The 13,811-nt window shown below is 32.8% G+C and overlaps 1 protein-coding gene across 1 annotated transcript; it reads left to right on the top strand.

The window, feature by feature from the left end:
• The first annotated feature begins 355 nt into the window (after positions 1–355).
• LOC112521622 (transcription factor RAX2-like) lies at positions 356–2,314 on the top strand. The gene is made up of 3 exons (XM_025130590.1): positions 356–499; positions 610–739; positions 1,296–2,314. The coding sequence occupies exons 1-3, from the start codon at positions 364–366 to the stop codon at positions 2,128–2,130; spliced, it is 1,101 nt and encodes a 366-aa protein (XP_024986358.1). The 5' UTR covers positions 356–363; the 3' UTR covers positions 2,131–2,314.
• The last annotated feature ends 11,497 nt before the right edge of the window (positions 2,315–13,811 follow it).

The following is a 13,811-nucleotide window of genomic DNA, read 5'->3' as shown; positions in this document are numbered from 1 at the left end:
AGAACACTTTAATTTTACGAGATCGTAAGAACATTTTTTTACTATAGACAATCACATATGATATTATTATTTCATCATATATGATACACATATTCTCGTTTGATCCTGACTTATATACATATTATATATATGTATATATATATATTATATGCTTTTTGAGTTTGACTTGTCTTACCATGTTGTTTATTAAATCTTTTCTGTACTGACTTCTATTCATTACAAAGTCTCTCCCTCCATAAAAGGCCAAGTAGCAAACCCACCAAACAAATTTGTCCATTCACTCAAGGGGGGAGAGAGAGAGAGAGAGATTGTTTCTTCTTGAAGAAAAACCAACCAAGTGAGACACATAAGAGAGAGAGAGAGATGGGGAGAGCCCCTTGTTGTGACAAAGCAAGTGTGAAGAAAGGGCCATGGTCTCCTGAAGAAGATGCAAAACTCAAAGACTTCATTGAGAAATTTGGTACTGGTGGTAACTGGATTGCTCTCCCTCAAAAAGCTGGTAATTAAACCTCTCATCTCTCTCTCTCTCTCTCTCTCTAAATGTATGTATTTCTTGGAAGATCGAGACCAAAGGGTTTCTAATGGAGTTGAGCTTAATTATTAATTCAGGTCTCAAAAGATGTGGGAAGAGTTGCAGGTTGAGATGGCTAAACTATCTCAGACCCAATATCAGGCATGGTGAATTCTCTGATGATGAAGACAGGATCATCTGCAGCTTGTATGCTACAATTGGTAGCAGGTTCATTTCAACTTCATCTTGGATCTTCGTCTTTTTGCAATTTCTGTGCTCACAATACACACACACACACATATATATATATATATGTATATATACATATGACTACTCCCACTGAAATGCATATATAGATCTCTCTGCACTTTATTATTCCTCAATTATCATCTGTTTTAATTGCATGACGGTAAATACTTTTTTATGAACAAGAAACCATTAAGTCAGGTCAAACACACACACTGTTTGAAAACATCTCACCATGTGGAGACCTAATTAAGATAATAACACGTATGAGAGAGAGAGAGAGAGAGAGAGAGAAAGAAAAAGAGGGTTTGAGTTTCATAGAAAATGATTGATCAATAATCTTTTAAAAAAAGATTCTGCAACATCTTGACAACCAGGGGTGCATGCATGCCAAGATCTCATGGATCTGTAATCATGAACTGATTCTTTCTTTTTGTGCAGTTAGTTAGTTGTTAGAATTGTGTTTGTTTGATTATGGAAAGATTGATAATTGCTATGTAATTTAATGTTGAGTTTCTTTCCAAAAATGTATATGCAGATGGTCGGTAATAGCAGCTCAGCTACCGGGAAGAACTGACAATGATATCAAGAATTATTGGAACACTAAACTGAAGAAGAAGCTGTTGACTATGCTTCCCTCACTTCAAGAAAAACCAACTCTTTTTCCATCTATGCCCTTCCAACCACCATATGATGATCATCATCATCATACATCAGACCACTTCTTGACTACTTCATCATCATTCTACACCAATTATACCCCTAACTTTATGAGTGTTGACACCACTTCCAACTCTCTCCTTGTTCAAGATAATGATCATGTTAATGTTGCCAATCTCTCATCACCACCACCACCACCACCACCTGAAAACCATTTGATCAGTTTGCTGGGCAACAACACCATTGATGTTAATGAAAACTCTTATAATAGTTATCTAGGGTTTCAAGATGACCATCAGAGCATGTGCAACAGTCCAATGCAGGAATGCTACCATCCTGTATCCGCCATGAAAGAAGGCATGCTCATGTTTGGAGGTGGTGCAACTTGTTCTTCATCTGAAGGTGGGAGCTGCATGAGCCAAATCAGTCATGGGAATTACAACAAAGATCATCATCAGAAGCAGCAGTATCAGATCAAACAAGAAGACCAAATAACTCTTCAAGAACAGGTTCTTGGAGATCAAACTCAAAGCCTGCAGGGTTTCATAATCAATCAGAAGCCAAAAGAGTACATGATCAAGAACCATGTAAGTCCATTGAACAATGATCTTGAGGAAGTCAAGCAACTCAACTTCAACAGCTACATGTTCCATGATGGTGATGAAAGCAAGACAACACATTATCAGAAGGGGATGTGCTCCTATTATTACTGATCATTAGATTAATCAATTCAAAAATTTGTTGTAATTAAGTGGTAATTCAGACAAGATGATCGGGTAGGTTATGATTTTGAAAGGGCATTGAGGGTGTTTTCTGGTTCAGATGAGAGACTTTGACACAGTTTCTTGGGGTTTGTGTTGAGATCTGTACTTGATGGTGGAAATCAATGGAAAACTACTAAAAAAATGAAGTTCTTTTCTTTCCATTCATTTGTTTTATGACACTACGGGGCTGTTTGGCAGTTGCTGAATGATTTAGTGCAGAATAGTTAAGAGGTCAGAATGGTTAAAGAGGGTCAGAATGGTTAAGTGCTGAATAAAATAATGTTGTTTGGTAACTGTTCTCTGAATGACAATAAATTACCATTTTAACCCTCATCTAATAAAAACCCATTATTCGTATTCGATTCAACTTCATCCAAATCATGGGAAGCCTCATGAACACCTTCTTCTTCTTGATCTTCAAAATCATCTTTTTCATACTTAAAAACTCTGGAAAAAAAACATGGGTTCTGATTCAAACTCCCTTCAATGGCTTCCATTAATCCAACCCTAGAATCATTTAATACCCCCTTTGAAGAAGAACTGCCATGGTTAACAAAAGACGACACCATTTCCCACGCCATCAAACCGGAGACGACCCCAGAAGTCTTGTGAGGAGATCGACAGGTACACTCGATTTCTTTTTAGGGTTTAATTTTGAGAGGAAGGGAAGCGACGACGATGAATTGAACGAGGGATTTTGGTGGGTAAAGTGGGCTGTGATTTTGGTGGGTAAAGTGGGCTGTGATTTTGGTGGATAAAGTGGGCTGTGATTTTGGTGGATAAGGTGGCGACGGGATGGTGAAGGCAGATGAGAGGAGGGGAAAAGATGGTGAGAAGGTAGAAGATGGGGAGGAGGGAGATGAGTTTGTAAAAATGGGATGAGACGACGGGGAGAGCGACGGTGACCGGAGATGGCGACGGTGACCGGAGATGGCGACGGAGATGGCGATCGTGACCGGAGATGGCGACCGGAGATGGTGACCGGAGATGGCGACCGGAGATGGCGACCGGAGATGGCGATCGTGGGGGGTGGGAGGCGATGTGAAGGAATGCTGTGTAGAGAGGGCAAATCTGGAAAAGTKTAGATCTGAATGGTTGAGTGAAGGGTTTGACACAAAATGGTTAAGAGGTATATGTAACCATTAAGAGGTTTCATATTTTGTGCCAAACACTCCAAACCTCTGACCGATTAAGAGGCTCCCTCTTAATGTCACCATTAAGAGGGAAACAAACAGCCCCTACATGTTAAAAGCTATCTGTAGCTTTTCTTTCTGTGCATTTCTGTTTATTTATTGGCTGCCTCCTTAATACTCGTTTGAGCAATATCCGGTAATAAAAATATCATATTAGCTATTTTTTAAAACACTTTTAACAAGGTGCTGTTTGTTTTTCAAAAAAAAGCACTTAATTGCCTCTTATGTCTGAATCGGTCAGACATTGAGGGATTAAGTGCGTTTTTTTTTTAAATTAAGTGCTTAAAACATCTGATTTCATCTGAATTATTTAGAGGTAAAATGCAGTATGAAAACCTCTTAATCGCGTCGCTTCAAGCTCTCGCCTACCCTCCGCCATGTTCCTCTCTCTCTCCTCCCCGCTCCCCTCCTCCACCACCTCCATTTCTCTCCCTAAACCCCACCTCCACCCGCCACCACTCCGGCACCACCTCCCACCCTTTCTCCACTCCGGTGTCGGTATCGTCGATCGATCACCGTCTCCGGTTCCTAAAGCATCGGATGCACTGCCTCCTCCTTCATCTACCTCCTAGGGTTTTTCGGCATCGATTTCGTTCAATCCTTCGAGATCGAAGCTTGGGGACTGCCTTAGGGCTGCTTCGATTCGACGGCAGGCGTTGGAGAGGACGACGGGGAGGTCGTTGTTAGGGTTGCCATTGGAAGGATTCGATTACGAGTCAATTTTAGGGCAGTGTTGCGAGATGTCTAATGTTTTTCCATCTCCATCTTCAGAAATCCAAACCATTTATGGGTATTTAAACCAACCAAGCGTAAACAGGGGCTTTCAGTTCCTTAGCAGCTAGGGTTCTTCAATCTTCCCTTTTCCTTCATTGGAAATGGAAAAACATTAGGCATTGGAAACGATCATAATCAAGTTCATGATGTTAACAGTGATTCCACTTCTGATTTCCATTGTGAGCTTGGATCGTTTGAACACCAATTTCGTTTAAATGATTGGATATTTCAGTTAAATTTAATTGAAATGAATTGATTCAGATTTCAGACGTAAAAACAAACAGTCTGACTGATTCAGATTTCAGACTTCAGCACCACCTCTTAAAATTCAGAAGTGAATTCAGACTTCAGACTTCAGCACCTCTTAAAAAACAAACGCCACCTAAATGTCTTATAAACTTGTCTTTTTAAAATACTCTTATGTTTATAATACAGTTTTTCGAATAGTGTCATATAAAATAGCTAATACGTTACTTTATTTTAAAAAAGTAGCAAACACTTATTACGACGCCTAAAACATCTTATAAACTATTGTAGTTTTTAATACAATCTACATAAGTCTTATAAGACACTCTATTAATACACTTAATTAAACAATTTTGATCGTTACACTCAATTAATTTTGTTGTAGTAAACGGGTGAATTTAAATGACCTTCCATAAACCATTATAATATAACTTTTCTTTATATATATATATATATATATATATATATATATATATATCAAAACCAGATAATATTTACATTTTTACAGTACTGATTTAACTTAAACACATGATTTGTTAGCAAGAAACTATAAGGCTTCCCATGGCAGAATGATTTCACGCTAGTTATGGGTTAATGCATTTTTTAATGCTCTTTGTGTACATAATTGAAGAACATTCGTCCTTAAATACATGAATCATATGGTTTCACACCATATATATAATTTATTATGATCTTAATTAAGACGTTATAATAAGTCAAACGGTCTTGAATATATAAAACATACTCATTTTTTAAGAGTTATCTTAATTGGATTTATAATGTATGGTCTTGATTAGATTGACTTTAATACCCGTTAAAAGTGTCGTCGTCACATCTAGATGGTCAAAGATGCATATAATTTTATATAGGTAGCTTGAAAATATGTATAAGATTATACATGAAAATATATTATCGTTTTAAAATAATCACGCATGAGTTTTATAGGTATTCTATACGATCAAAAAATATTTATATATATTTAATTAAAAGATTGGAAAAGAAATGGAACTGTTGTTTTTGTTGTCATTTTCATGATTAGGCGGTGTTGATGTTGATTGATTTTAAGAGGTTTGAATATGATCGAGAACAATCAAATCAAAATGTATATATTTTTATTATTAGGTTTCTATCCTACAATACCTTTAAAAGAAAATTTATAAGTTAGGCACCGGGACTCCTATCTCTTCAATGTAACTGGCAATTTTTTGTCTATCTATACTATATTATAAAACATTTGACAAAAACTTTTAAAAACCATTTTTATGCATAAAGTACTGTTTCTTAATCCATATTACTTAAATTTTAAGATTACAAGTAAATTATGCGTAAGTTTATAACTAACTGCAGATAAACATAATCAAATACAAGATAAATATCTTATTTTAAATAAAAAATATTTAAAATATAATTAGGATAATCATTGAGTTTTAACATAATCATTATCTTTTTAAAAAATTATATTGTTAAATCAAAAAATATATTACTTCGCTATTAGACATAAACTTTTATAATAAAAAAATTGAAATAAAGAAACTGTACAAAAAAATAAGAACTTTTAAATAGTTAAATTTGATATTAATATCGATATATTTTTTCAAAATTTTATATCTTCAAATATATTTTTATTCAAAAGTAAAAACATTATTTTTATTAAAACTATACAAACCGTACTATATCAATAGAGACAAAAAATAAAACGAAACATTAAAGTGAAGATGTATCTCGTTGCTTTGTGCGAGTACCGTTCTAGTTATATTTGAAGGGTCCTATGAAATTAATTAAGATACATGTCAGATGATCTAAATACTTGCAGTTAAAAAGTTAACATACTGAATCATTGATGTATGTAGCTAGGCGTGTTCAAATAAGAATTACAAATACTCTGAGAACTGAGATACCACATACATATCATGTATTGATTATTTTTATGATTAATAATCGTAAATGGTAATGACACTACAACAAAAATGACCTTCATCGAATGTTTTGTTCTGTATTTAAAAGTGTTAAAAGCTTTTCTATTGGCTTTAGAGAAGCTTTTTATTTCCGTCAAAAAACTTCTATATATAAGGGTATGTAAAGGTTTTAGAAAGGACTTTTAAAAGGTGTGTTTTTGTTAGCTTTTAGAGACCTTTTTTTGGGGAATTTAAATACACTTTCAAAGTTTTTTTCTAAAGATTAGTCAACTTTTCTCAAAAGGCTTCTCTAAAAGTATTTATTTTGTTACATTTTTCAAGTATTTGTGACAGTTTATAAACATCTGTAAAAATATACTTTCAGATAAGATTTACGGAAAAAACTTCTCTAAAAGTATTGGCTTTAGTGACATTTTACCTAAACCCTCTCTAAAAATATCTTTTAGTTACACTTTCCAAACATGCTCTAAAGGTTTTTCTTTAGATACAAATAATCAAAACCTTCTCTAAACGTTATCTTTAGATACACTTTTAAAAAATCAATTTCTTCTCTAAAAAGCATATTATTATTATTATTATTATTATTATTATTATTATTATTTTCATCCATATTTCAGCTCTATATATTTATATATATTATGTAGTGAGAATATCATAACAATTATGAATATTTATCACAACATTCATCATGAATAATACATAAAATTAGTGGTTTTATAGTTTGCAAAATATTTACGGTTTTCATTTAAATTTACCTTTTGTATTCATTGACGTACATGATTGTAAATGTGAAATTAGTATTTTGTAAAAACCTAAATTTGAAATAATCTTTATAATTGAAGAATTGGGTTAACAAGAAATTACGTTAATTTAAGGTTTTAAAATATGATGGAATTCGCATTTATTGTAAAAATGTTTGTGGATAAATAATTATGAATTTTGAATAAAAAACAATTAATTAAAATTAAAAAAATGAAAGTAGGTTGTATTTTAAAACGCCTATCACGCTACAATTCAAATTGGTCATGGCTTTGCCTTTGAGAGAAAATCAAATGGTCCCATGGATTGATTGATTTATCATTCACCATGTTTTTTATTTTAAAAATAAATTACTATTACAATATTTATTTTTTTTAGTTTATTAGCCAATATATATATATATATATATAGAGAGAGAGAGAGAGGGGGGGAACGTTCAAATAAAAACCACTCAACTTGTACAAACCGTGAAAACCACATTCAACCAATCATAATTTTTCATTTTGTTCATTTTTTTTTTTGTAATTATGAGAGATTGATTAACCATTTTTATTGTGAATGGTGTTAATCTTGGATATTATCATCTTCATTATTTTAATTTCAGAGAAATACATGAAACAGTTTCATTAAATATTATATGAAACAATTTCATAAACATATATGAAACAAATTCATCAAGAAAAGTATTATATGAAACAATTTCATGAAAATTTTTCATAAGATTAAACAATGAAATCAATGTATGAGGATGATTTGTACGGTTTGTACAAATGAGAGTGATTTTCATTTGATCGCTCATATATATATATATATATATATATATATATATATATATATATATATATGGGTTGGGTTGGTTGGGTTCCGATAAGAAACATAAGAAGAAATTTTCACTCTTATATATTCCAATTAGATGTCAATACTAATGAGGTGCATCAGATCAATTATCTTCTAAACTGCAATTCATGGGTGGACATAGATTAAAAGTGATAAAGGGTTTAAATTTTTTCTTACGCTTCTCACCATTACTTATCTTCTCACACGATCTTTCGTCTATAGGATCAACGTTCCAGTGAGAAAGAGAATTAAGGTGAGAAGTGTAAGAAGAAATATCCACCTTTGAATGCATACTAGGATGAGATACACTGGATGAATCCCCGTATCAAGCGCGATTCATGGGTGAATTTGAGATTAAAGGTAGTCAATGGTCCAAATATCTTCTTACGCTTCTCATCTTAACTCTCATTCTCACACGATTCTTCGCCTATATATATAAGGGTTTAATCATCTGAGAACTTCAAAATTTATGAGTTCCGTGAGAACTTCTATATTAAGGTTATGTTCACATGATTTTTTTCACCTAAGTATAGTATTTAATGCACTTGTTAACATATATGTGTTTCACAATGTGTTTGTTTCATATGTATTCGGTTCACAAATGTGAAACTTATTCATGTGTATTTTTTATTTCACAAATACACCAAATAAGTTTACATTGTGAACCGAGTACATATGAAAAAAAACATATTATGAAACAAATATATGTTAATCACTCCATTAAATTCTAGTTATAGATGGAAAAAATCATATAAAATAATACATTATGCACTATTTTCAAGGTTATCACAATTTTATAAGTTCTTAAAATAAGGTCCCGTGTGTGTGTGTGTATAAAAGAGAGGTTTATTTGAGAAGTGGTAAGTATTTGAGAATTAAAGAAGTGATCATAGCCCTTCATATGGTCAAAGATTGATCAAGAATTGCACTTTGACTAGTCAAAAATTACAGCTTTAACTGTTTAAGATTTGCGGCTTTGAATTGTTAAGCTAAAAATAGAGGATAGTTTAGTAACTTTTACAAATAGGCGTCAAACAAATGCATATCTTAACCCTTAAGTGCATTTATGAACTCATAGTTCGTATGTGAATTATTTAATTAGTTCATATGTGAATCAATTAATTATTTCATATGTAAATCACACGGGTTCATATGTGAATCAGTTAAACAGTTCATATGTATATAAATCACACGGGTCATATGTGAATCAGTTAATTATTTTATATGTAAATCACACAGGTTCATATGTAAATCAGTTAAACTGTTCATATGTAAATCACGCGGGTTCACATATGCACTTGTTTTGCCACCTATTTATAAAAGTTACGAAACTATCCCTCCATCTTCCGCATATCATGCGAGAAATTATCCGATGTATTCACAGTTAAAACCCAAATCTTGATCAGATAAAGAGCGATGATCATTTCTCTCCCAATTAAAAACACATCCTCTTATTTATGAAAAAAAACATTCTCAAACAATTTTTTTTTCCAATCTATATAGACGGATTAATACACATCTGCAACTTTATCTATATAAGACTTAATGGAAAACCAACCAAACAAACCCTAAGTAATTTGATCTGGTTCTGACATAAAAAATATGTATATAACATTTCCCTTTTAAAATTTTAAAATAAGACCATTATAGTAAAAAACATGGTTCTTTCCATTAAACAAATGCAACATTTTTTTCACAAGTCTATTTTTTTGTGCTCAATAATTGAGAGACCTTGTAGTAGAGGTGGGGATGAAGGACTAATGACCGATTAAGGTTCAGATTTAGATCGGGATCGGGACCAGTTATATTTTGAAAAATTATAGAGGCATTGACTTTAATTAGTTAGTCCCTATCCGTTGCAATTTATACAAGGATTGATTAAGAGACGGGTTATGACTAATATTTTTGAACCATGCTTTCCTATTGGTTAATCGTATTAGAGCGTCTATAATAGTTATGTTGTAATTTTTTTTTAAAATATAGTAACAAAAGTTCCATATCTCAAGAAAAAATGCATCTAACTCCAACAACTACTCTATTTAGCCAAGGTTTTAAATCGCATGAGGTGTCGCCAGTGTTAAAAAAAAGCTCACTGCAACAACCGTCGTGGCTTAAAGATTGTGTCTCACGCTACGTTAAGACTATGACACGTTCATGACCTAATTCACGGTTTTTGTAACGCAATATTTCATATATTTTTGTTTACCTTTTTAATGTTTCATTTGTTTGTTTCTAATGTATGACCTAATTTAAATTATTTAACATCATTAAATCAATGAGTAAGAGTATAAAATATATGTTTGTATGTATAATAATTTATGTGATATAAAAATTTGTCACCATAAGTCACGCTTTAAAAAACGTTGTAGCCTTATTGTGGCTCCTGAGGCTTGAGGATTGACCTCACTATCATGCCACACCTCACGCCATTTAGAACTTTGGGCGCGGCATGGAGGGCAAGGTCAAGCCTCAAGTTTTACATGTCATAGCAAGGACGCGACGTTTTCCAATGAATGACTTAAAACGATAAATTTGTATGTCATATATAGATATATGTTTTTTTATATATTATTCAATCAGATAATAATATTAAAAACTTTACATTCATATTAGAAAAATACTCTTTGATTAAATATTCAAAATATAACTTCGAATGATAATTTTACAAATTCGCCTTTACCATGAGCCATGATGCATATGACTTCGTGAAACTGTGAGTGATGTGATTAGATAAATTTATAAATAAACCTATAGAAGGGTAAAATTTAAAGTTACAAGTGTAAAACCACAAAATGTAAAAAATATAAAAAACTAAAAATAATATTTTTTTGAAAAGAATCACACCTTGTAAGAAACGCACGCGGTGACGCACCATGACGTGAGGCACGCCTTACAAAAACGCTAGACCTTATCGTAAAAACGGTTACGCATCTTACACCATACCACGCCATGACAAACCTTTTTGAACATTGATTTGAGCAAATCTGGCATTACTTATATTAGTAAAATATTAAATTAATTCAATAAATATTATTTTTCTTTTGTAAACATTTTAATTTTAATACCTCTTAGTAGTGAAAATAATAATAATAATATTTCTCTATTTTCGAAAATTCCACCTTCTATATCTTCTTTTCTCTTGATTAACATAGCTATTGGAGCAACAAAATTCCTAAATCTCTAAAATCTTTTTCTAACATATCCGTTGAAGATGCTTTTAAAACTAAAAAGAGAACTGGTTAAAGTGAACTAAGAGTTGTTTGACAGTTGCTGAATGATTAAGAGGCTCTCATGATATTGTGTAAAATGAAATATAACTGTTCAGTGACTATTTACAATGGAATTAGGGTGTTGAATGATTAAGAGAAACTCGTGATACAAAATCATTCAGAAGATCTTATAACCATTAAGAGACCGACTTTTTTTTGACAAACAAGATTCACCTCTTAACGATTCAAAGACTGTCTCTTAATGAAACTATTAAGAGGCAAACAAACAACTCCTAAGCCTTAAGAACCAGTCATATTAGTTACATTTTTGGACTTACACTTGACGACACCTTTTTAATCAAGACTGAATATAACCTGTAAAAACCCAAATCAGTCGATTATAACTGATTTTCACCCATCTCTACCTAGTCTCTAATTGGTTAAACAAGGATTAAATGAAAACCTTGAAGAGGGGTTTATTTTTAAATCTACACAAATATAATAATTAGAGAAAAATGAAAAAAGGTAATTGTAATTAGAGTGATGTTACAGTTATTAATTATTAAAAAGGAAAAGGGGATGTGTGAAGTGAATCTAGTACCTGGTATTATCCCTTCTAAGAAGCAACCTTGATGTGGTGGTCCAAAATAACATGATATTTCACAAGATCTTCCTTAATATCATCTTCATCTTCATATTCATATTCATAGTCATATTACCCCTACTCCATGCTACTTCTTCCTTCCTTTGTCAGTCCTAATTCTGTACCAACATCAATTATTTTAACATATCAAATTAAATGCATCCTTAAGCATGAAATGTATGGATTATAGGTTTAAATTTTCAGTAGGAAAACCGTAACAGAACCAAAACCAGTATTTCCCACTCGAAAGTAAAATAGGGTCTGAAAAAAATAAGATGTATGAAGACCGGAGAGTTATTGAAGCATAACAAAATAAAATAAGCCAATCAGATGCCTTGTCTAAGGAAATCTTCTTATTAAGGTCAAAAGGCATGGAGCTTAAGGCTGACTAACAAGTCCCATATTTAAATCTAAATTTCATCAACACTTCACTTCCAGAATCATAAACTATTTGTTGTCAAATAAAGCTTTCAGACAAGAGAAGGGAGGGGAGGGGTGAGGGTGAGGGTGAGGGTGAGGGTGAGGGTGGGTGCATCAAATTTTGATAACCATCAGATCAACAATATTTCATCCAGGACCAGGATCTTTACCAGTCAACTTCAACTTTTGTACCACAATCCAAATGCATCATCAATTATTATGAAAATTAACTCTACTTGAGCTTTTGCCACTTAATTACAAGGGAAATTTCTAGAAATAGCCGATGGTCAAATAGGGTTTCACTTTTTAGCCGTTTCTTGTTCCAAATTCACTTTTTAACCAATCTTTATGCATATGCGTAAAGATTGGCTAAAAAGTGAATTTGGGTCGGTAAATGAATAAAAAGTGAAACCATCTATCAGCTTTGACTATTTCAATAGATTTCCCTAATTATTGGGATCATAATCATCACATATATCTCATATTACAATATTTGGCTTCAGGTCAACCTTCTACCATTCACTAAGCAAGATCCTACATTGGTTGAGGGAGGAGCAAAAGTTGTCTTATAAGAGACTCGATACCCCCTCTATCAAACGCGTTTTAAAACCATGATTCTAGGTGTGTGGACAAAAGGGACAATAGTCTGAGATGTTACACACACACCCTACAATATTTCTTCCATAGCCATCATTTTTTCCAAATTTTGTACCACAATTATCTAACCATTCTCCGTTTGTTGTTCCATTTTGTGAATCCCATCTCCATTTACACTCACATTATACGGATCAGGTCCAGATAATTATAATGTGAAACGGAATAGATATATGAACCCTAATCTCTCTATAAACCAATTGTCATTTACTAAATAGTTAGAAGCATTACAAGTTTTACTCCATTATGGGATGGCATATTTAGCAAGTACATGCATCATACGTGATCATCAAAAATGGCAGGTAGGTTTCATGCAAAGTGTGCTACTAACTCTCGTTTGCCTTCTTTTTCACTGGGTAGGGACATTATATACCACAATAATTGGGTTTGCTTTCTTGTCCACAGTTAGCATTAGATACGAGAATAATAAGAAAATGAATACTGAAGTACATATATTAGGTAGTTTCATACCAAATCCACAAGGGTGAGCTTGGTTCCCATTATGGTATGCTTTGGAATCAGGATCTTTTTCAGTACCTAAGTTACTTAAAAAGTGTCTCAAAACATTCAGAGTGGTAGAACATGGATGGAGGAAACATGGAACAGGAATTATAAGGTACTGCTTAGTGCTTACTGTGTACTCTCAATAGTGGCCTTTGACCTGATGGAATTTTTGGAGCAGATGTAGTATATGCATTTTGTAATTAAGAGCCCAAAACACATGCATAGATTTAACCATTCTGCTGTTCAGTGTATTACCTCATAACGCAAAAATTAGCAGCTAAATCTCATATCTGGAAGGTCAGCTCTTTTAAGCAATCTGCAGTTAGCAAAGGAGACAGATCACCAGACATAGTTAATACCTCTGTTTCTTGTACAGTCGACGGTCTAATATTACTCTAAAACCATCTAGATGCCATTTAAAACACTATTATTTCTCTTTTTCGTTCATGAACGTCACAAAGTAAACAAAAAAGGA

This window comes from Cynara cardunculus (assembly GCF_001531365.2).
Source record: "Cynara cardunculus var. scolymus isolate 2C chromosome LG 11, CcrdV1, whole genome shotgun sequence".
Lineage (NCBI taxonomy): Eukaryota > Viridiplantae > Streptophyta > Magnoliopsida > Asterales > Asteraceae > Cynara > Cynara cardunculus.
This window is presented reverse-complemented; position numbering and strand designations above follow the sequence as displayed.